Raw genomic sequence first — 24,409 nt, 5'->3', positions numbered from 1 at the left:
CTGTTCAGGATGTATTAACGCTCACTTCACTTGGCTTGACATCGTTATCCAATGAGGGAAGGGGCAGTAAATCCATATCAGGGGACATGTATGATGTTTAACACGAGAGAAGGAGAGCCTTTTTTAAAGTAGAGTCATGTTGTAGCTGGAGTCATTGTGTCAATCTGTATTTTTACCATCAGAACAGTATTTTTCGCTGATAAATGACTGATAAATTAGACAAATTCTCTCATGAATATGATTTGAAGGGCTTTTATTTTGAAAAACTACATCAGAATGTTCTGGTTCTGTCTGAGTGACACCTTGAGGTGGTCTGCTATTAAACACTACATGAGGGCAGGTATTTGTGTATTATAACATAACGCCCCGTCACAGTATGTAAGGTAAAGTGTTTGTTTTTTATAAACGCTATCTGAGGGTAGGTGTTGTACCGAGTGCAGACATTGGAGAGAGGGCACCAAAAACCGGCCGAAGAAGTAGAAGAACTTCAGCTGTAGTGAAAATGAGGTTCTGCTGAATGAATCTAAACAAAGTAAACGAAGAGCAGAAGGTAAATTGTTCAGAAGCTGAACTCATCCAAAGGTTTTATTATCTTAATTTAGCCCACAAATTTAATAATCCAATCATTAAAACGTATCTATTTTATGTAAAACATACAATAATCTAAATCTGTTCATATGAGATTCATACTTTTTTGTGTTCTTCAAAAAAATGGATGTTTCAAATCGTGAGTACGGACAAAGAAATAGAGGAATTCTGTTCTAGTTTGCTGAGGCCAAATGTTTGTTCAAAAGTTGTGCTATTTTTTCCTGAACAAATGTTATTTTTGCCTTTTTGTTGCCTTACAAAGATCACATCTCCAAGGCCGCCCATCTTCTTATCAACCAGACAGTGACATCAGCCTGCATATATTTCTTTGACCCTCAGAGAAAAATACGTGCGGCTAAAGAAATAAGTCAGAAAAAAGGAAATGACTCTGGACTCTTTTCCTTTCTACAAACAAAAACTCCTGCCGGCAGCGAGGCCTCTCGCTGCCACGTCAGACGAACCAGCGAGAAGGGCGACAGCAGAGTGCACACTTCGTGGTATCAACGCAGCCCCCGGGCACAGTGGCCTGATGGGTAAATCCACGATAACAGAGCCTTTCACGTCAAGACGTTATCCGTGCCAGACAAGCCATCTTGTCCCACGGCTCCTAATTACAATCCAGGCGGGGGGGAAAGAAATCGGGAAAATCGATAAATATGAAAATCTGACAAGCTTTATCTCTATCACAGGGTGGAGGCGAGAAATAAGGCTTTTTTTCTGCTACCTAACTATATTAACAACAATGACAGTAATAATAATAAACTCTGGCTCCGCTTTGGAGAAATGCCAGATGACTTTGAGCAGAAATAGGCGGCGGAGGGAGGGAGGTGTTGGGAGGGGTTCTGAAGACCAGCGGTCCCCCTCAGGAGGCCCAGCGATAGAGTCTAGATTGTGAATAAAGGGCAGCCTCCGGCATATGAAAAACATCACGCCAAAGCCTCGGCTCTTTGCCTCGCTAGCAGACTTTAAAAAAAAAGAAAAAGCCAGGGAAGTGACCGGGGGGCAAACTGGCATTAGGCTGCCAGCGCCCACTCAGAAGCTACATCTGTGGGACAGATTCAAAGGATAAGAGGGAGATATTTCTCCTCCCTGGAGCCCACATTGTATCCGAGGTCTGGCTTTTACCTACAGGGCCAAGCAATTTCTGAGGTATCGAGTGTCAACAACAGGTACGGGGATGAAGGAGTTCACCATCGTTAATACCTTCTCTGTGTTGAAGGAAGACAGAGAGGCGGATAGAGGTAGAGTCTGCAGGAGGCATTTAAAGGAAGGAAACAACCTTAAAATGCTTAAAAAAACAGATATTTGTGGTGCAGGTTTTCATTCCAGTTATTATCCTGGACCCAGTTTGTTAATTGGTGGTGTATTGTTTTATCACCAAGTTAGGTGATACACCCTAGGATCAGAGTAACACAGAGGTCGGATGCCTTATTTAGACTTCTGCGTCTGTGTGCCTACACGTTCTGTGCATTCACATCTCACGCATTCCACGCATATACTGTACGGCTGCTGATTGGGCGAAGCAGGTCGTTTATATTTGATTTGGACTGGCAGGTTTCAAATCCTACGTTGTAGCACAACGTAACCTAACAGCACAATATAACAACTTAACCTAACATTGTAACCCAACATCGGACCCAAACAGCCGTCTCCTGGGTGAAAGTCCTGTGTTTGTTAGACCCTCTTCCTGCACCTGCCCTTTGTGGACTTTCTTCCTTGTTGTACTTGTTACTATACCGAGTAACTCATTACAATAACGGTCGCTCCTCGTGTCACTTGCTCTGACGAATGCAAAAGCGTCCACATTCAACGTGTCCTTGTTTTGCAGAAACACACATTGCCGATCCCTGGCAACAAGGCTGAGTATTCCTGTGATCCTTCAATCATCAATACTGTCTAAACCACACCACACACACCACACACACCACACACGTGGTTATTTTAGAGGGAATTATCTGAGTTTGTTTCTCTCTCTCCTCTCTCTGCTTTTTCAGAGCCGACTGTTGTTGGATTGCTGAGAAGCTTCTGGTTCCAATCTGCCCTTTCAGCGAGCAAGTCCTCTGATGTGATCCGACACCGAGCCGTGTGCATGAGGTCTGCTGTCACACACACACACACACACACACACACAGCCAGAAAGTCACCAAAATGCACACTAACACACCACCCACACTTACACAATCTGATTGGAAGACAAACAATCATTTTTTGTGATAATTACAGAATGATCTCGATATGATACATTTGAATTCCTTCATTAATATTTAAGCTCTTAAAACCTAATAAATTCATCCGTTCCAGTCTGTGGCGTCTGCACAAAGCTTCCATCAGGTTTCACGTTTTGAAGGCTGCAGTCTGACAGAAACGCTAAAGCCACACTGTGATCACGCTGCCTGAGGCTGCGTAGCAACCAGTACTTGCTTTAGTTGTGCAGTTTTCTTATACAATGAGGGAGTAAAGCAGAAAATTCATTTTTACCTCCAAATAAGATAATGTGGTTTGTCTACAAGCTGTTCGCCTAATTACCCTCCAAGGTTCCTTTTTAACGATGTCGCCTTGTTCCCAGATCTTTGCAGTGACTTTGACCATCGCTATCTATCGGTTATGAGAGCATTGTATTATCCAATGATAATATTCATGATAACATACGATTATCTTTTCAGCTCGGAGCTGGATTCTCACGTGAAATGAGAGGTTTCGTACCCCACAAAAATCCATCTCGACCGGCCTCGAGCGTTTGTGTTCGTCCTGCGAGGAGCTACGGGGAGCTACGAGGAACTGGTTTGAACTGGTTTAGGTTTGTGTGACATGTCGACGCGGAGAGGAGACGGATCGTTCTAGACAACTCTGTCGATTCCCACAGAGTATAACGTTTGCTGCCGCAACAACATCAGTTATGTCAGAACGGGAGAGTATTTCTTCACCGAAAGAAGCGCAAAGAACGACAATGAAGTTTGATTGACAGGTCGTTCATCCAATCACCTGCCTAGTATTTGTGACAGTGCTAGCCCTTTTTCCAAACAGCTTCTATTAACGGCTTCTCAGATGGTTCTGTGTAACAGAGAATAGTCTTTAAAAAAAGTCTTATTATGGTGCGTTGTTGAATTGAAAATTATTTCTTTCATAATAAATGGACTTGTACTTGTAGCTTTTTTCTAGTCCTACGACCAGACTAACACTTTAACACTAAATGTTATTCACCTCTTCACACCCCTTCACACAGCAGGATCGAACGCCCGATCCTCTGATTGAAGGACCCGCTCTTCCACTGAGCCACAGTGTCGAATAAAGAGTGAAAACATCCACGGTTAGGCCGATCTGTCTGACGTTGCCTCTCACAGATCTTTTCCCTGCATCTCAATCATCTCATTTTCATTCAGATGGCTCTGAATGTCTTGTGATTTTCCTCTGGAGTGGTGTGTGCGTGTGTGTGTGTGTGTGTGTGTGTGTGTGGGAGATAGAGAGAGAGAGAGATCAGGCTTGAAAGTCGGACGCAGACCTGCAGCCCAAGGTGACCTCATTACCGACATTTGTTCCGCTTGTCGCTGCAAATCACACACTGTGTCCGTCAAGATCCGGCACACACCACGCAGCCACGGCGGCCGGTAACCCGCCCCGTCCCCGCGGTGGGGGAGCGCAGAGCTGATGCCTTCTGATCCGTGACCGCACCCACCGGCAATATCGCATTCTGGTCGGGACAGACTCTGGGTTTATCTGACGGTCTCCGTCTGGTCCAGACGAAAGGCATGCAAACGTGACCCAGCGGCTGACCCCGTTTAACGGGTTTGATCTCGGGGCATTAAAGGGAAGTTTATGTAGCATGTAGGCAGTTCCTCCCTCAACCTCCTGACTTCTAAAAACGTCTGCTGGGCAGAATATCCCTGTGACCTGTGCAACAGCTTGCAAAACAGTTTAGGTTTGTGTCAGGATGCTGTAGAGATGTCAGCATTACACCGTCTGCAATGAGGAAGATAACAACCGCACCTGTAAACGTGTTCTTTACATGCAGCTCATTTAGCTGACACAAATAGCTGCTGTAGGAGACTTTAAAAGAGCTCGTGGGAGACATAGAGCCTCCCAGGCTGCATCTTCATTTGCAACAAGACCTCATACCTAACTGACTGGGTGGGTCGTTAAAATATATGTTTAATCTGCCACGTCTGGTTTAGTCGGGAACTTAAAGAAAAGCTTGCCTCCATTTAGAGTCGAGTGTTATGACCAAAATATTCTGTCTCGATGTAGGTTTTTTCATATCTCAATGACACTGTAGATCACGATACAGCACGTTTGTTAGTGATTACTTCAATACACATGTTTTAATACCCCTGTTTGAATTAAACACTTGAAACAGGCGGCTTGTTGGCAAACTTTGCAGAAAACGGTCTTCAGGTCTGGACTTTCTTACAAACTATTCAAGTGTTCCGTTGAGTCTGAGAACGTTGACGCAGTTTGTGTCCTCTCAGTTTGCACAACAGCGCCCTGTGTGGTTCACTACAGCGTCGCTCCCACGAGCACAAAATAAAGCAAAGCACCTTTCCGACTGATGTGAAACTTCTGCCGTCACCCAGTTTGACGTTGCACTTAAAAAATGGTAGAGAAAATTATACGATAGACATTTTTGTGATTAGCAATAAGACGATCTATCGCCAAGCCTTCTCTGAACAGGTAAAATGAGAGACAGTACCTTGGTCAGCTGGTCTTTGTCTCCAGACTTTATCATGAGGGCCTCCTTCCTTTGCACATGAATGTAAAGATATGGCTGTTTGTAAAGACAGACTTGTCATTGGCACCATGCAGGATGAACTATGGAAAAATACTGTTGATGGAGAAATGAATAACTTTGCTACAAAAGGTACCTTCATTCCTGCTGTGTTCGTCTTTTTGAGTCATAAAACCGTGAACAGGAAATAGTTCTGTGAGGAATGGTGTGAAAAGAATCCTCAAGTTGGTTTTTCGCACCTCTGCACACCTGAGCGGCAGTCGAATAAAAAGACAAACGGGCTGTCAGCTTGTTGGTCTGTCAGAGCTCCTTTATAAGTTTAGACAACGGGGAATTCAGGAAGCAGCTTTTCCTCTACTTTCTGACTGACATTTGTAGAACATCGGCCTTACACCCCCGAAACCCCCGACCAAAAGATGAAGCATTTGATTGGCAGAGTCTTGGAGGAGGCTCAGCTCAGAACATTCTTGGTTTCTGATACAAAAGCTGAACGTGTGTGTTCACGTGTGACAACTGATTTCCACGTGTGCAGGAACGGCTATTATTTGGGAAAAAAACAACAAAAAAACAAACGATGAATGAAAAATACAGCTTTGTATTTCAGTATATACAGCAAGGACCTGTTGGAGGTTTGTGCTCTTTTCCTATTCATGATAATAAACCACAGACTGTATGTAAGAAGTGGACGTAGTCATCGTGACGTCACCCATTGGTTTGTGGACTGATGTTATGAAGCCTCAAGTTCGGCGATGTCGCCGTCTCCATCTTGTTTATTTTCGCTATCAATGAACAGGAAGTGACTATATTTGGACAGGAGGAGTGACGTAGAGACACCGTATACGTCTCTGGTAGAGAGACCTGTCAATCGCAGTAAGCCCCGCCCTAAAGCATCCCCTGCTTTATGGTCTGTGTGACTCTAAATGGACCATAATGTACTAAATGAACATCATGCTGTATTGAAGAAGACTTGAAACTAGAGATTGAGACCATAAACTCATGTTTACAATGTTTACTGAGGTAATAAATCAAGAGAGAAGTAGAGTCATTTTCTCATAGACTTCTAAACAACCAGAGGAGTCGCCCCCTGGAGGTCACTAGAGAGAATGCAGGTTTTAAGACATTTCCTTGGTGGCTTCACTCGGCAGAACCGGACGTTGCCACCTGCAATATACATGACAAGAGAATGTGTTTGATTCAAACTAAATCTAGTTCTGCTACAACGGAGGCAATCCCAACCTCTCTCTATGTGTGTGTGTGTGTGTGTGTGTGTGTGTGTGTGTGTGTGTGTGTGTTGCAGTTGGAGGCGGCTGGTGATGGCAGCAGCCAGTTAACTGGTGAACATATCTGCCTGGGCAGAGACATTATGCAGAACTTGGTCTCATGCCAGCCGGCAGTGGAGCGAGAGGAGGAGTGTGTGTGTGTGAAATTGTGCTAGTAGTGTGTGTGTGTGTGTGTGTGTGTGTGTGTGTGTGTGCACTGGGCTGGTTAGAAAAAAGACAGGAAGCCGTAATGGGAGTGGTGAAAATGTGTGTGTCTTTCAGGCAGCTCTCTCTTTCTCAGCAGCTGGTAGTCGGGGATGCGATGGCCTGGCCACCACGCGTCTGGAGGAATGCGGCTTTGGTGGGGGATCCAAATATCTGTCTCTCTCACACACACACACACGCACACACACACACACACCTGCCGCCTACTTCCTCCGGCTGATGCTGTATGGAGGCTCCCTTTGTGAGTACCGTCTTCGCTCTGCACTTTAAACCTAGCTGCTGTTGGCCTGCGTGTGAAGCGCAGCAGGTAAAGCATCACAACCAAGACCCAAAGACAATGGAGGAACCACAGTGTCTGCTGCTTCATCTTCCCTTGTCCCTTAAGATATTTCCTTCCTCACTTCTGCCCCACCTCTCTTAAAAAAAAACCACAACATGAGTTTGTTTTTTCAGTCTCAAAGCCTTTAATGTCATATCTAACCTTCCATCAAGGTTTTAAATCTGACAAAATCAAGTTTCTTTCATCAGTTTTCGCTCTCCTTCTACTCCTCGTCCTCCACATGAAGGCCTGTCCTCGCAGAATATTGATAACATGCAGCGGAGTACCTGAGGAAGGCTGGGTATCAAACTCACAACATCAGCATTTACAAAAAAAATCTGTCCAACAATGTGAGTGCAGGCCGGTGTTTCTATTACAGTTAGAGCTTTTATCAATTGAACTGACGAACTGAGTCACCCGCCTACATATGCAGCTATTCATATCCTTCCATCTATCAGATTTTTAATGGATTGACGTCAATCAAGTGATCCTGCCTTATATAATGTCCGCAGTGTAGAAAAAGTAAAAATCTGGCCCATAGATTATGAATTTGAAGTTATAACAAGGAACTTTATAACTGGTTATGGAACGGTCTCAATTTAATACCGATGCTTTTATATGAGCTACATGAGCGTCGGTATCGAACTGCAAGGGGCCTCTCTGGGAGTGAGACCACACCGGCACATGTTCTAATTATGCGTCACATTGCAGGTAACACACAATAAAGCAACACGAACCAACCGGAGTGGCTCTACGTGATCCGGGCCTGACATCATCCAGAGATTCAAACCCATCATCACGCCAGAGTAATCTATACAAAATGAACCGAATCTCCAGCAAAGTCATGATTCTTTTCATCAATATTCACGCCTAGAAACAAGGCGGACGGGTCCATTAAAGCAGGCTTCAAAAAGCGAGCCGCTTATCTTTTTAATTAGGGCCGCAGGTTGAGAGCGAGCGATATATATTGCACTCTGAGCTGATGTATACGTAATGTGGAACGGTATTGATTGTCGGGAGAGGACGACGACGGGGCCCATTCAAAGGTGCTAGCTCCCCTGAACTGTTCAATACCGGCGCTAATAAATAATATCGAAGGCGAGAACCTGGCTAAAGGTGGATGAGATGAAATCTCTTTATAATGCAAAAACCTAGAGGAGGAGAGAGAGGAGAGGAGAGAGAGGAGGGATCGCAGATATTTCCTTTTTGCAGGCAGCCAGGGCGACAGGATATTGCACCTGAAGAAACAAATAACCCGTCTTTCATCGCGAGCAGATTAAAACACAAACAGACAGAGGGATAGAGAAAATAAATCCTAATTATATTCTCTGGAGTTGGTGTTTTTTCTCTCACTGTTTTGACACAGCTAATATGCTTTCCTGTGAACCCCCAAACCCCCCTCCTCCCACCCACACACAACACCACCAACCCTCCACCCCGCCAGGTTATCTGGGTCTAATAGGCAATAGAAGAAGCTATTTACACTTCAAGGCGCTAATGCAACACTTTCCTCAATCGTATTACCGTCGTAGTGATTTTGTCACCCGAGTGTTGACAAGCAGAATTAGACAGAAGTCTTTGGACGGAAGACAAACCCACACACACCCTTCAGTTTCAAGTTAGCACCCCAACCTTTGTCGACCTATTACATCGTTGCCTTCACTGCAGGCCGCTGCGTGTCAGAAATGTAATTTAAGAGATGCAAATCAGCTCGGCCGAGTTCAGCGGAGCGCTAGTTTTCCTAACAATAGCAACCATTTAAAAAAATTCTCAGGTACAAATATGTGACAGAGTAAACAAGAATGCAAATCGTGTAATACAGTCTAGTAACGTCCAGCTATGCATTAAATAACTAAGAAAAAGAATGCGCCGTAATTCGTAGATATCCCACGAAATGATTTCTTATGTTATCCACGTAATCATGAGCGAGGAAGTACAGTGACCGCAAACACACTCACAAGGTGGCAGCGGAGTGAGTTAAGGAGACCGCTGTTTGCTTCCCGTGTGTAACTAGAAGACACAAGGTTGACTTACACAAAAAATAAGGAATAACTTAACGGAATATATCACACAAACCGCTGTATGAGGACAAGTTGCACTGTTAGTAACGTGGCTATGCTATTAGCATGGCTACTGTCCAAAGCAACAACAAAAGACATAAGACATGCGGTAGTTTTAATAAGTAGACAGGTTTAGTTCTCATCTAGCAAAGTAGAAAGTTCATTTGAAATCACCTTCCTTCTTCGTCAACGTTCCCTCCATCAACTCCGGCTTCCTCCTTTTATACTCCCTGGGGAAAACTCAGGCGGCAACCTCCGGTTCTGCCGAGTGAAGCCAATGCGTAAGTGTCTTAAAACTTGCATTCTCTGTACTGACCAGCAGGGGGCAAAAAGAAGTAAATTTGTATAGAAGTCTATGAGAAAATGACTCTACTTCTCTCTTGATTTATTCCCTCAGTGAACATTGTAAATATGAGTTTGTGGTCTACATCCACTTCTTATATACAGTCTTTGGGATAACTACTGTAAGCTACAGACATTTTAATGTGAAGTGTAAAAACAATGAGTGTAGCTGTGATGCCGTTGACAGTGTTGGAGGCAATATAGAGTTCCCCGTCTTGGCTGAGACTACGGAGCCTCTGTGATAGTATTTTATTACCTTCGTAAACAAAGAAGCAACTCAAGTGCTATCATCTTCCTTTGTGCCCGTAAATGATGCCTTCATTTCCCCGGGACTTTGAGACCCGTTGGCAGACAGAATTGCGTAGCTAAAGCGACGCTCAAAGAAAACCTAAACGCCGATGTTGTCATTGTTCTTTAGCCATTACATTGTGCAAACATTGTTTATTTCACTATGATAAGTTTAGCAAAAAAATCGAGTAGCAAAAAAATCGAGTCTATTGTTACGCAAACATGCGACCTAAATTACACTTCTTCATGTACATTTTATGGAGCTTTCCAGTAACAAAACAACCTTTAATCACATGACCACGCTGCCTTTCTATAACCTCTCTGCTACATCAACACTCATGCTGGTAAAACCTCATCAGCGGCGCAGCGGTTTGAAGTCCCTGGAATGCAAATTGAAAATTAAGGTGCTCTTCCTTAATCTGCTGTTCTAATCCAGCTCTAAAAAAAAAAGAAAATAGTCAAAAAAAAAAAAGAATGAAAAAAGAAAAATCCGCAGGAAGGGCTACATTAATTATACACAAGAAGAAGAACTACAAAAGAGGGCCTGGACTTTGAAGATACTGAGCACTAAATGTCACCCGCAGCCTTTGAAGCTCTCGACTGCCTTTGTCTCTCACTTCTCCTCGACATGAAACACGGTGCCGAAGACAGAAACAGACAGCGACGGTGAGGGACATTTCAACTTGGGGCTGCACACCCTTAAAAAATACATATATATATATTTATAAAAAGCAAAGGTGCACTGTACTCCACTCGTGTGAGGTTGGAACTCCAGCTTGACGTTGACAAGTGTCTGTCAGGGTGTTGAAACCTTGCAGACAAACAGAGTCTATCTCGGTCACGCTGCTGCAGGAATATCACAGAGGACCAATGTTATCTGAGGACAGCCAGAGGTTTTAAATATCCACTGACATCACACATTTTAATCACATTCAAATCTGCTGTTTCTGTTGTTGGTTAATATTTTTTACTTTAATGCCTTTACACAACCGGGGCTTTCATTTTGTTCATGTGATTAATTCACACGCCAATAAAGTCATCAACCAATCACGTTGTGCTGAACGGACGTATTCAATGCATACATTATATTGTACAAGAAACCAGAGTTTCCATCGTCCAAATCAAGACAGCAAACTTTATTTGTAGTCTCTGAGGGTTGAAGTAGAATAAATAGAAGTGTGCAGACAGACGGTGCTTTTTAAAGGCTGTCAGTCAGAAGCAGAATCAACACATCCCTGTGTTAGGGGGAGATTGAGCTGGATCCATCGGCCCCTTGAGGGTTCGCTTTGTCATTGTCACAGATTCTTCTCTCTTGGTGCCGTTTTCTTTAATTCAGAATTTTCCAAAAAATAAAAACCCTGAAAAAGTGCGATCCGGAAGGAGCCGTAGGTCATCTAAAAAATAAAAACTTTAGATGATGAAACTGTGGTGTCGGGGCTATTTTTTTTCGATTTTCTCAGTGTGAACTTCCAACGCTGTGAGCACCACAAACACACTTCAATCCGCAGCCACTTTATTCAGGTGGCAGCAGAAATCTGAAGGTGGACATCACAAGAACCTGCAAAATGTAAACGACCCTCGTGTTTTCTTTGGTGGAAAAGGTCCAATGATTGTAAATCAAAATTAGGATTAGATTACTGCCAACATACCAAGATACTTCTATCTATTTGTTGCAGGGGAAATATAGAGCGCCTGAACAATGCTGCACAAGGCTTTTGGTACGATTTCCTAATTTACAGGACAGACGTGAAATTGATCTGATCCTCTCACATTGAAGCGTGATTCCAAAAATTCATCTCAAACCAGTCCTTAAAGGGGCGGCGGCTCTGCTTTCCAGAACAACCACGCGAAGGCAAAATCTCCGTTAGTCATTCTGCTCTTTTCTATTCTCTCCTCGGCAGCCCTCAACTCGCTTTGTGGAGGGGAAGAAAGAAATCATGAGAAAAGGCTGAGAGGAGAGAGCTAGACGAAAGGGAACAAGAGTGGGAAAGAGAAATCACAGAGGGGTTGATGGGAGGGGGGGGGGGGCACTTGAGTGCAGTTGTAATCAAGGCCCTGTGCGCTCAAGAGGGGCCAATCAATCCAGCTGTCTGCCTCTACATCTCATCAGGCATCTTGAAGACGTGGCTACAAATGAGTCGCCGGGTCCAGACAGGGCCGCCGAGAGAGCGAGCAACAGGCGGCTTCTTGTCAGGGGTCTGTGATAACACGAGCGTCCTGAAAAACCTGAGCTGCAGTCAAACTCCAGAAGAAAAGGACTCGCCTCCTGCAAGGAGGGAACCTTTTTTTTGTGGCCTCGGAGACGGAGAGCGTACGGTTTAGTTTTGGCGACATCACGGAAAATACTCAGGTCATAAAATCCAGAGTTTTATGACCTGTTGAACTCAGGTGAACGCCGACAAAACGAATTTGCGCCGTTGGCTGCTGATCTTTTTTTGCGCAATCCAAAAGTGAAGCAACGCCAACAGAGCTTCCTTTTTCCTGTCGATTTCGACACAGACAAGCATTAGCCACGACCAGGCTGCAAAATCAATTCCATGAATCATGAACCAGGAAGTATATAGACCACAATAAAACCCACACAAGGTAGATGGGTTACACCAGAGGGGACACGTGTCGCTGGACTTTTGTAGGAAAACGCACAAAAAACGAGGAGTAACTTTTCCGTAAGATAAACGAACCGTTTGAAGATACGTTGCCACAATCAATGGAAGCCACCGTAAGACCAGCGAGATGGACACATATTGAATAAGATAATGCCTTATTACGATATGTTGATATCAAATTTCAGAAAACTTCTAATCAATTAAGGAAATATAGTTAATTTATAGTTCATTTGTTTAACCTAGTGACCTGTGGTGTATCTCCTTATTCTTCAGAATTATTGTCTTTAGATTTATCTCCATCATTTTGTCTTTTATTGACATGACCCAAAATATTCAAACGCTGTAGCTTTATCACATTCGCTCCCTGGAATTGGCCCATCCAGGCTACTGTACGCCTCTAGCGTGCACTATGAGCAGCAAATGGTGCGTGTCGAATGGCTCAATGCTCCCAACATGGCCGTTTTATGGAGATTAGAATCAATTCAGCTGTGTAATGACAGACTTAGTACATTTGTTCCATTTGTTTATTAATTAACAGTGTTTATTTTCCCGTGAATTATTCGAATTTCAACATTAGGCAAAATACAATATGAATTGTACAATTTTAAAAGATGCTACAGTTATTAAAATAGTAGTTTAAACAAGATGAGAAGGGAAGGCAATAAGAAGATATCCTCCCCGTCAACGCACAAGAGAAGACCTACTGTCTTTTCATATTTCAATAACTGTACTTATGATATTACAGGTACCATGTCATTCTGTGCCAGCAAGGAAGCTTAAAAAAAACAGCAGGACGATTACGTTATAATTAGGAGCAGTCATCACACAGACATGGTCATTAAATCTGAGGATATTAAGAACATTCTATGATGATTTGACTCCCATCCACTGCACTTAAAAAAAAATGTATTTAAAATGATTCAATCTCAGTGCTATCGAGTTTTGGGGAGGTCGAGGTCTGTTCTTCCGTTCAGCTGGGATTACAAAGTTAGTGGGGTATAAATTAAAGGTAATGCAGTGGGATTTAAATTACAGTATAAATAAAATATGAAGCCAAGAGGCACCTTGACACTGTCCCATCATTTTGAATGTAAAAGATTGGACTATTACGGGCCTATTAAAATTATAAAGCAGGGTTGGTTGGGATGTATGTGAAGGCTTGATGTGTGTGTGTGTGGTGAGCCTGTTTCCAGTCCAACAACTGGAAACAGCACAAACCACAAAGCATCAGAAAAGTGATTGAGAGCTGCTGCAGAGTTCAGCTCTCACACCTCTCACCGCCGGCAGAAACGTCGCAGCACACCCACCGGCAGCCTTCTCCTTCCACTACAGCTCAGTGTGCCGGGTAGGGAGGCTGCAAAAAGTAATGCAAGAGCGGAGCCAGCTTTTTCGCTACGAGGTGGCCATCTGTGAGAGGTCTGCCAAACCTCGCGGCGAACGTCAGGAGCCCGAGACCAACTCGCAGAGACGCTGCCAGCTGCGGGGAAGCGGGAGAGAAGGGTTGGCGATGCCAGCAGGCCGGGGAAAATCAGGCCCGGCTGCTCGGCTGAGTGGCTGGCAGGGCGGCTGCGCGGCTGGCTCGGGGATCACGTTGCACCGCTGTGCAAACTCGAGCTCGGCACGACACCTGTGCCCCCCCCCCTCCCCCCATCCCTTCCCCTCCCCGTCGCATCCCTCCCCATCGCTCGACGGCAGGGCTCGCAGATGCTTGCAAAGCTCCAGAGGACAGCACACAGCTCCACGCTCTCTCTGAAGTTGGACCAAAAATAACCACAGGTGACTCGGGATCGTCGGGGGAGGGGGAGGGGGGATGTGCAGGGTTTTTAAAGCTCGGATGAGGCATCTTGCAATTCACAAAACGCCTCCAGCTCGGCTCTGACGACAGGCGACGAGATAAAAAAAAGAAACGCGGTGTCACAGCAAATTGCATCACTAAGCAACCAGTTCACCTTTCATCTCGTCTCCCTCCCTCCCCCATTCTGATTCCTTCCCTCAGCAACAGGTGAGAGAAAACTTCTAGCATCGATTAGCCTTTGGCGTGCGATGAAAACTGATTAGCAAGTGAACTGAAATTAATTTAACTGCTGCTCCTGAAGGGCAGAGAGAGAGAGAGAGAGAGAGAGAGAGAGAGATGGATCCCTACACGCCGGAGCTGTTTCCAATGCAATCACTGCAGCAAACGATTGGGAACAATTAAATAAGTTCCACGCAGCGACATGCGATGACACAAAATCAGTTGGCGCTGTAACTAATGACAGCGTGTTTGGATGGGTTGTCAAACGGGACCATAAAATGTTTCTCTGCAACTGTGCACATCGCCGAAAGTCATATCGGAGCAATAAGGAAAGGATGCTTCTTTGGAAATAACTGGGGGAGCTACGACTCTGATGTTTAAGCTTAACCCGCTGAACCCCAAAGCAGTTTTGGGGCGTTTTTTGCTCCTGTCAAATTTGACTCTCTGTGGCCTCGGTTTTCACTGCAATATTAAAGTCCTGCACCTCTATGGAAACAGAACAATCATGACTGGAAGTAGAGGGAACTTAAAAATGTCTCAAGTGCAGTATGACACAGTTACCATTCCACAAATCATAGAATTTATTTTCCAAGTCGCCACAAGTGTTACCAATGTTGGGGGGGAAAATGGAGGCTGTACGTGTACATTATATTTACATCTTTACAGCCTCGTCTCTCCTCTCTGCTCTGTGTTCAGCAGCCGGCAGTTCAGTCAAAGTTTCACTGAATTTTAGTCACGTGACTGTTGGTCTCAGTCGAGTCAATCATTAGTTGTGCTGAGGACCGAATTTAGTGTTTTTAACACAATCTGGTTAAAGCCAATTGTTTATTAAATGAGACATGAGGACTAACATTTTTTTGATGAAATATCACAATTTTAACATTCATTTTGGTTGCTTTTTATGAGGCAAGTGTTAGTTGCACTTGATATGTTTAAGGAACGCCGGACAGATACAAATCTGACGGTAATGACGGTTTTTACAGCTTCTGGCTAAGATAAACACAGGAGGTACAGCGATTGTTTAAAGAAAACATGCTTTTCAATCCCGCCGGTGCGTTTTGGGGTTCAGAGGGAGATTCGACCACAGTCTACAAGACAAGTCTCCCTCGATGGACAGCTGGTGTCAAAACAGCGTAACAGAGTCGTCATTGCATGCCATTTACGGAGGACCGGAAGGCAGATGACGATGATGACGACCTTTGTGAGGCGGTGTTAGTGAGGCACTCTACAGCTCGGCGAGATAACTTGAAATTATCCATAATCACAGGATCTGAGAGCGCATAGGCCGACAAAGTCACACAAAGACATCTCGCGGTGCAGCGAAACGTGCTAACTTGTCCACATAGATAACAATTTGCCCACATTACTTCGGCATAATTGCACATACATTTCCTCCGCTTTTGTTGTGACACGCAAAACACATGCAGGAAGAAAGAGACGGAGGCAGAGCAAGGACCTCGACTGCAGTCTGAGGTCCGAGAGGCCTGCGCATCAATAACGGGGAGAAGTGAGGTAGATGAAACGCATTACTTTGACCTAAAGAGCTCGGTAATTACATTTGGCATTTTGACAAGTGTTTAGCTGCAGTGAAGGTCAGTCCCTTCAGCGTAAGAGATCTATGCTAATCCACTCAGACGGAAGGAAGTGACGAGACACAAAATCGAGGGGAGGAAAGCAAAGGCCCAGGACGCAACGGATGCCTTTGTTGAAGAAACCTAAAAGCCTTTTCCTTCCACCCCGGTCATCGGGGATCTGGTTTGAAGCTCGGTGACAGAAACATATCAGTCTGACATTGTTTCCTCCTCTACAAATGCAGCCGCTGAACAACTTCTTCTTTGTCATTTGTAAGCGTGTTACCTTTTCAACAGGCAGCGAGGAATGACCTGGTAACCAACAACAGGTTTGTTATTATGGGATGATAATTTTACTCTATTGTTTTACACTTTACCACAACTACTACTACTGATGATAACAATATGATAATGTAATCAAACAAGACATCACATTTTGACAATGCATAGACCAGAAGAAAACTGTGTGGAGTTTGCTTGTTCTCGTGTCAGCGTGGGTTCCCTCCGGGTTCTCCGGTTTCCTCCCACAGTCCAGAGACATACAGCTTAGCTTAGGTTAGGTTAGCCTGTAGGTGTGGCTGTCTCTATGCGTCAGCCCTGCATTAGTGAGGCGACCTGTCCAGGGTGAACTCTGCCTTCGCCCAATGTCGCCCCCAGCGATCCAGAACAGGAGAAGGATGTTTGTGTCACTGGGAATGACTTCTTTTTCCAGACAACAAAAGTTAGGTTGAGGCAACACAACTTTTTAGTTAGGTTTACGGCATCATGGTTGGGCTTAAAGTAGCTACATACAGTTAGGTTGAGGCAACAAAACTAAGTTAAGTTTTAGAAGAAACGTCAAAAAAAACTCAATGACACTTTGAGTTCAGGCCAACTAAATGTTTTGTGAAGACACGTGACCTTTGAACATCTAAATTCTAATCAGTTAATCTCGAGTCCAAGAGGATGTTTGTGCCAAATCTGAAGAGATTTAAAATAACCAGCCTAATTGGACTCCTTCTTCTTTTTCTTGTTTAGTCACAGATTTGGGAATCAATTTGAAATCACTAATGAGCTCAGGCTGTATTTAGACTCATGTGTGATAAAGAGGTCACTAACAGAAAAGATCTAACACCTGTCGGCAGTCGTCATTTGGTTTTAGGTTTTATTGGAGCAATTATAACTGGCTGCTTTACATATTAGCTAAAAAGGTGAAAATAAAAACATATCTGCATCCTCATCACCAGTTCTTCCTTTATATCATGTGGACATCTACTTGATTTGTCCACAATGTGTCCACGTTAAGACACAACATCTTCGTCATACGTCTCTTCTTAAATATGACTTATTCCCCACACATTGTTTAGCGATGTTGCCTTTATTGAGACGGCATAAAGCACCCTATATCGACAGGTTCTGTTATCTTAATGCACTTGTATTGATGCTGACACTGGTCTTCACCTTGATGTGTGTGCTGTCAACAGTTAGGATTGTAGGTATTTAGGATTCACCAGAGAAACACTTTAGATAGAGAAAGAAATGCCACAAAAAAATAAAAAATCTAAAATAAAATGAATTATGTTTTGAAAACCCAATCACGTTGATAAAAAGATCTTTTGTTGATTGATATGTGAACTAGATAAGAATGACAGGCACTTCCCCGCCACTTTTTTTAAGGGTATTCCATTAATTAGCATGTAAATTAGCCGTTCACTGGTGCCCCCCCTCTCCAGGGTGGACAATGCCCTTTTTTTGAAGTGACCTCTCTGCCAGGAAATCATTTACACGTCAGCACACAAATCAAACTTCAGATGCAACATTGACTCACTGAGCAACCAGCTATTGTGTGCCCGTAACAAAGACGGGCCAGTTTAACCGGAGAGAAGACAGAAACTGACCAGCGGCGACTGACAGAGTCCCAGGAGTGGACAGCTTTTTGGACATGTGTGAGTATCTCTCCTCACACTCAGAGGCATGATTAGCATGTATGCAAAAAAACAAGTGCTGGTGGGATAAAAAAATGAACAGCCGGTGCAGGGATGAGGCTATCTCAGCTGCTCTCCTCCTGCTTTAAGTGCTAATTGAGCTGCCCGCTGTCCTGACCCTGACCCCCCGGCCTATTCACGGGGTCTCGTTCTCACGGCCGTGACGCACCGCTGGAAGTAGCCTCCGGGTCCCCCGCCCACCGCTCAACCAGACAATGAGGGTCACCACCTCGCTGCCCACCATCTTGACATCCACCCCCCACGTTTGACAATGCCCCACCCCCCAGTAGCCCCCCCCATCCCCAGAGTGGCTCACAATGGGCGGACGCGCGTGACAGAAGTGGGAACGTGGCTTCTTAAAATGCAACACCACCGCCGGTCTGGCCCGGCCCAGCGGAGGCCGGGGGGTCAGAATCGATCCGGTGTAAGATGGAAGAAAGATGAGGTTTAAACCTGTGAGGCTGCATTCAGAACCGGCTTCATTTATTGTCTCATATAACAAGATTAGAAGACAAAGTCACACATAAGATAGTGCTCTACATGTATGTAGGTATAGATACTCCAATGGTGCACTACACTGAAAATAGTAATTCAATTTATAGTACTCTATACTTTTAATCTACTTTTACATTTCAGAAGGAAATATTGTACTTCTTACTCTACTATATTTATTTGACAACATATTAAACACATTATCAGCTTGTAGAAAGGGATCCATCCGTACAGATGGAACTATGCAATAATTCATAAAAGGGTTAAAAACCAGCTCACCAGCTCCACCTACAACATGAAAACGTCGCTAAATGCACCAATATGAGTAATTTAATAATATAAATAATACACTCGTCTTAAAATAAGTTTAAACAGATAATACTACTTTTATTTATTATATTAACTATAATAAACATTTGCTGATCTGTCTCTACTAAAGAAATAATAATAATGATAAAAATAATAGGGTATAAAATACAAAAATACAAATATATAATATGTGTATAAACATAATATAATAACTAAATGGATGGATGGAATTAATTAATGAGTATTTTGTGTGTGTCACACCATCGCAATGGCCCATTGGACATGACATGACACAGGTGAAGAACATATCTGATACTTCTCAGAACATACATATTTGCATTGTCATAACATCATAAGATATTCTCAGAACTTTTATAACAACTTTATATTCTCGGGTTTGTATTTCTATTTGCTCACGATAGCTTCCTGGATATCAGAAAACACGTCTCAGTGTAACACAACTCAATTCAATCTGCAGCCTCCAGAATAAAAACGTCCGCACTGAAGGATCTGAATCCTTCTTCCACCTCTGTACGTACACAGTTGGATGTATTTGAACATTCCTTCGGCGCACACCGACGTCGTACTGACGTGTTCGCAGGGATTAAATCAAACCAAACCGAATTATCTCGAGCAAAGCTGCCGAAAGCGTTCCACCGAAACACACGTTTGTGACAGAATCTCTGCCATCCGCCTGCTGAGCGGCAACAAATGATGATAAAACGCCGTCATTACAATGGCGGCGTAAAGCTTAATGTTTCAGAAAAGCGCCATAAACCTTGGCCAGTGGGGGGGGGGGGGGGGGTAAATGTACGCTTTGGGATGGATTGATATTCTAGTTGAATATGACAAACGACACTTTAAAGACGAGCCCGCCCACACCATTGCACTTTAGCCGAGGGGACGCCATATTTCATTTCGAGCACGTTCTGTCAAATGTTTGCATTAATAACAATCGAGGCTCATCCGTGACCCCGCAGAGCCGGCGGGAAATGAGAACGGCCAACAATGGCACAAAATGAAACAGGAGTGAAGCCGTTGCATAATCAGCACAACGTGTGTGTGTGTGTGTATGTGTGTGTGTGTGAGAGAGGAGGTGGGGTTGCAATCACCAAGCAGGGATAGACAGTGAGCTACTCATGTAAGTTACGTGGTGTGTGTGGATCTGGAATCGGGATGAGGGAATATCAGGAAAGTCTCTCTCTCTCTCTCTCTCTCGCTCTCTCTCTCTCTCTCTGGACTGACAGCTTGGCTAATGGCAAACATTCCTCCTCTCTTTATTCCCCACTTCATCAACACCCTCGCCTCATTACCGTGAGTCACACTGTATTTCAGCACACACACACACACACACACACCTTCACAGTGTCTCCACCGCTGGATTGCCCTCAGAGATTATTACAGAGGCCCCTCTTCATGTGACAGAACAGCCTGAACTGAGTCATTTTGATTCGGAGGATCTTGAACTGAGGAACCGAGTGCACTTTCTTCTTCACCAGATCGATGCACTTTCAAATGCAACATTTTCTTTCTGAATGCAGGATGTTTCCAAAGTCAATGACTTATTCTGTCAAATAGTTCTGAAACCAGTAACGTTTTTGCCATAATCGAGCAGCCGAACACAAACTCCTGAGAAAGTACGGACTCATCAAAGCTTCGGTAATGACATGCTTCCTGTTCTTCAAGCCTCCGCATACAGAGGGATTTATTATGTGTTGCTCATCTTTCTGGTTTTGTTCCTGGAGTGTTGTTTTTGTAGGGTGAAATTTAGTTTTCAGGTTTTTTCATTCTAACATGATTATAGTTGCACGCAGCTTGTTTTTTCTCTGGGATGGATGTGTTTATCTGGTAATAGACCTTAATTCAAATGAGATTAGCTGGTGAAGACAATGAAGAAACGTTCCCACCCAATCCAACCACTTAAACTATGCGTGATCTTTGATTGTAACTCGTATGATCCACATTCCCCAGATCCCTGAAACCTTAAAACATTCAGAGGCAGTGATGTTATGTATTATATGTCCTCCACATAAGAGAGAGGCACATAGCTCCGGTCTATAAATCAGATTCAGAGTGGTTTGGGGGACGTGGACCTGGATCAATTTGAGCAGACGACCCCGTGTAGGCCAGATCTGAAGCGCCGTTCATCACAAGCCCGCCTCCGTCTGGAAACCAGGAGAAGTCATTTCGGCCCCCTGGGGCAATAGCTAGCATATTTAGCAGAAGGTAGCATTGAAAGCAGGTACGGCTACGTTAAAATTAACATTATCTTTCATATGATGCATTTCCTGTTGAAAGATTTTGGGGCAATACATACAGATTGGAGATATACTGTTTTAGGAATTTAACACGTTTTATCCGGTCTTAAACTTGGCTAGTCTTGTTTACTTCGACTAGTTTAGTTTCCCTTTAACTGAACTGGATTCGTTTTGGTACAACTCATACAACTGAAGGCCTCATTGTGTGTCCTTTAGAGAATCAGAATCAGAATTTCCGTGTTTACGAAAGGCATTAATCAACTGCCTCATTTCCCAAAAACAACACATTTCTGGTGTCTCTCTGGCTATTTTTTCTTTTTTCTTTGTTTTTTCGAGCTTGTGTTTTTAGGCCCATGTCCAACTCTCCGATGGATTCCCACAATGAAGCTAAACAAACTACGGCTGCACGGAGATTTGCGACACAAAAAGAAGAGAAATCCTTTCAAAATGGGCAAACGCTTATCCAAACTGAAACCAAAAAACTCAACACAAAGCGATAAAACAAAAAATACTCGCCAATAAGCGGCAGCGTGGGTACAGCAGAACACAAAAAGCCACACATTTTACTGAAGTCATAAGTTCTGAAAAAAATGTTCATCTGGTGCCTCAGGAGCAGCAGCCGGCCAGTGATAACGGCCCGTCGTCTGTTCCCCCTCTGCCCGTATAAAGACGACACTACTCAAGGAGAGCCTACCTGCCACGTTGGCCACATCTGCAGTGCTGACGTTGTGAGTGTTCGGGCTCACTTTGAAGGTCACAGCAGGGCCCACCACGCTGTAAAACACACACACGCACACACACACACACACACAGTTAGAAGCTTTACAAAAAGACATCCTCACAGTCTACTTTGGTGGAGAGCTGTTGTTTTTCAAAAGGAGCTGTGCTCATTAAAGCTCAGCCATACGTGGTGCTTGAAAAAAAAAAAAAAAAAGACAGAAGCTTCAACCTGTGGCGATCCTTTAGGCAGTTTCAATCCCCATCACCACTGTGAGTTATCCTCTGTTTTTTTTTTTTTTTTTTTTTTTTTTTTTTTTTTTGGAGAGGTGGGAGATGAAGAGAGAAGGGGGGGGGGGGGGGTGAGAGGACTATTTGGTCATCAACAAGAGGACGCTCCGATGGACGCATTTCTACGATGCATTTACATTTTGATTCGACGCATTGGTGATTGCATACAGACGTGATGGATGCAAATTAAAGGTGGCAGAAAAAAAGGGAACAAAAAGACAGCTGTGTTGTTTTTCCAGGTGCTTTTTCTTTTTTCTTTTTCGTCTCCTGTTCATCCAACATTCATGCCCAATAAAAGGAGCTTGAATTGAAAACACAGAGGGAGAGAAGCTGGGTGGTCAGAGGCAGAGCGGAGTCTCCCAATGTGATTAACCTTTTGTTTTCCCCCGCTGTAATTCAGACTAAAGGCCCGGCAGGAAGATCTATTACTGGGCTCCCCTCCAGGGGCTATTGTGAGCTGCTTATGGGAAGTGGCTGCTACTGTTACAACGTTATTATAAAATACGGTGACATCGTTAATGGAGCAGGTCACATCTTTAAAAGAAATGTCCAAAATGTTTTCAGAGACACAGAAAAGTGTTTTTTTTTTCATTTCAGGTCGATGGATTCTGCACATTCGTCGTTTTTGGAAGCTGTGAAGTCCAACGCTTCAGTTTCAGTAAAATAAATAAATATTAATGATCTCGTCTCTCTTGGATATTCTAACAGAATCCATACATTTCTTTCCTGGGGAGCGTTTCTCTGACTGTCAGCCCATCACGCCAGGCTTCTATGGAGGCACTCGCCCTCATCTTTCAACACTTGTTCTCTCCCGTCTCACCGACCATCAGGTCACAAAACTGTTAAACAAACTTCATTTGACATTCCCAGCCATGCATTTAAAAAATAAAAATAAAATAAACATTATTGTGTGGTCTTAATTGGGTTTCTTTGGGCATTCTACTGTTCTAAGGTGAAATAACAGGCTAATTAGAGCGGGTCAGATTAACCATCCCCATTAGAAAATAAATAATACATAAAAACACTTTTCTTTGCTGTCTGATGTATTCTACAACATACTGTCCTGCTCTACGCTGCACCTGCTATATTCCACTAAACATTTGTTTTCTGGAGGCAAAGAAAGAGCCTCGGCCGCTCCGTCTCAGGAGCTCCGCGCACTTCTTTCTTCTGACCATCATTTCTCCTCCGAGGTGACGAGGCCGATATATTTGTCACATTCTATGAAGCGATTTGTCAGCCGGGGCGCAGAAGAAGAACGTCTCCGTGTGCGATGAGGAGGGAGAAAAATCACTCATGCCGAGTTGATCACACATCCATCTGTCGGCCTCCGCCACCCAGGGCACAAAGACGCCACAGTGAACCCCGTCACTCACCGGCCCAGAGACGCCCTCAGTACATCTGATGCTGCTTCTATCCGTCATTTAGAAATATGTCTTAAAGATGTGAACACCGACAAATACATCATGAAGGGTGAATAGGGCATGTACAGAAGGACTAATAGATACCCGCAGTAGAATATAGATAAAGTTAACATTTGTATTGGAAGTTTTCTGAAAATGTATGTTTAAATATGCAAATGAGGTATTATCTGAGGCTAGCAGATATTCGGGCCGGCGCTTCCTTTTCTCCGCGCTGCTCGTTGCTTAAAGTCCGATTAGCAACTTGGAGTTGAGGGACAACGTGTGCGACCGGATTGTTTCACACGTGGCTGATTTTAAACCAATAAAAAAACAAAATCATCTTCGGAAGATCGCTGCTGTTTTCCCAGATTGCATTTCGGCCTCTTTTGCTCCACACGCGTACCGTTTACGCGTACCGTTTACGCGTACCGTTTACGCGCATTCAACCGAAGACTGCTCGAACGAGATTGGTCAATACTACTCGGACTACAAACGGAGAACCGGGATGCTTCTGATGTGAAAATATTGCCTCGTTGCCCTCCAGATTCTCCGTATGTTTATAGCGATTCAGAGGTTTTTAACTAACAGCAGCATTATGACGACTGATTGTCTGTTAAAAAAAAACAAAAAACAAGAAAGATCTGCAGATCACGATGTCGTTGGAAACTGAATCGATACATCCTGCCGTCTGAAAAGAAAGTGACAGCTCTGACGGCACGAACAGAAAGAAATCCAGAAAAAGTTCAGTCTGTCACACACAGAAGGCTCCTTTCTTTTAAGGACAAAGAAGGATGAACCTGAAAAAAACGACTTATAAAACCAGAGTAATGACACAAAGGAGAAACACTTCCTTTCAAGAAAAAGCATTCAAAAGCAAATCAGAAGTTAAATGTACTCAAGTTTCCAAAGTAAAAGTACTGATATTAAAAGTTCCTACTGCTCTGTCATGTGACACGAACACATGGGGGGGGGGGGGGGGGGGGGGG

General features: G+C 43.9%; 1 protein-coding gene across 1 annotated transcript in view; it reads right to left on the bottom strand.

The window, feature by feature from the left end:
• Positions 1-24,409, bottom strand: part of LOC116396212 (receptor-type tyrosine-protein phosphatase N2-like) — a 142,930-nt gene that overhangs the window by 95,925 nt on the left and 22,596 nt on the right. The window contains exon 9 of the mRNA XM_031870675.1: positions 21,710-21,789. Within this exon, the coding sequence (XP_031726535.1) occupies positions 21,710-21,789 (80 nt within the window). The remainder of the gene's footprint in view (positions 1-21,709; positions 21,790-24,409) is intronic.

The sequence above is a fragment of the Anarrhichthys ocellatus genome, unplaced genomic scaffold (genome assembly GCF_004355925.1).
Source record: "Anarrhichthys ocellatus isolate YVR2014 unplaced genomic scaffold, GSC_Weel_1.0 scaffold54, whole genome shotgun sequence".
Taxonomy (NCBI): domain Eukaryota; kingdom Metazoa; phylum Chordata; class Actinopteri; order Perciformes; family Anarhichadidae; genus Anarrhichthys; species Anarrhichthys ocellatus.
The sequence above is the reverse complement of the archived record's forward strand: the minus strand, read 5'-3'. Positions and strand labels throughout refer to the sequence as shown.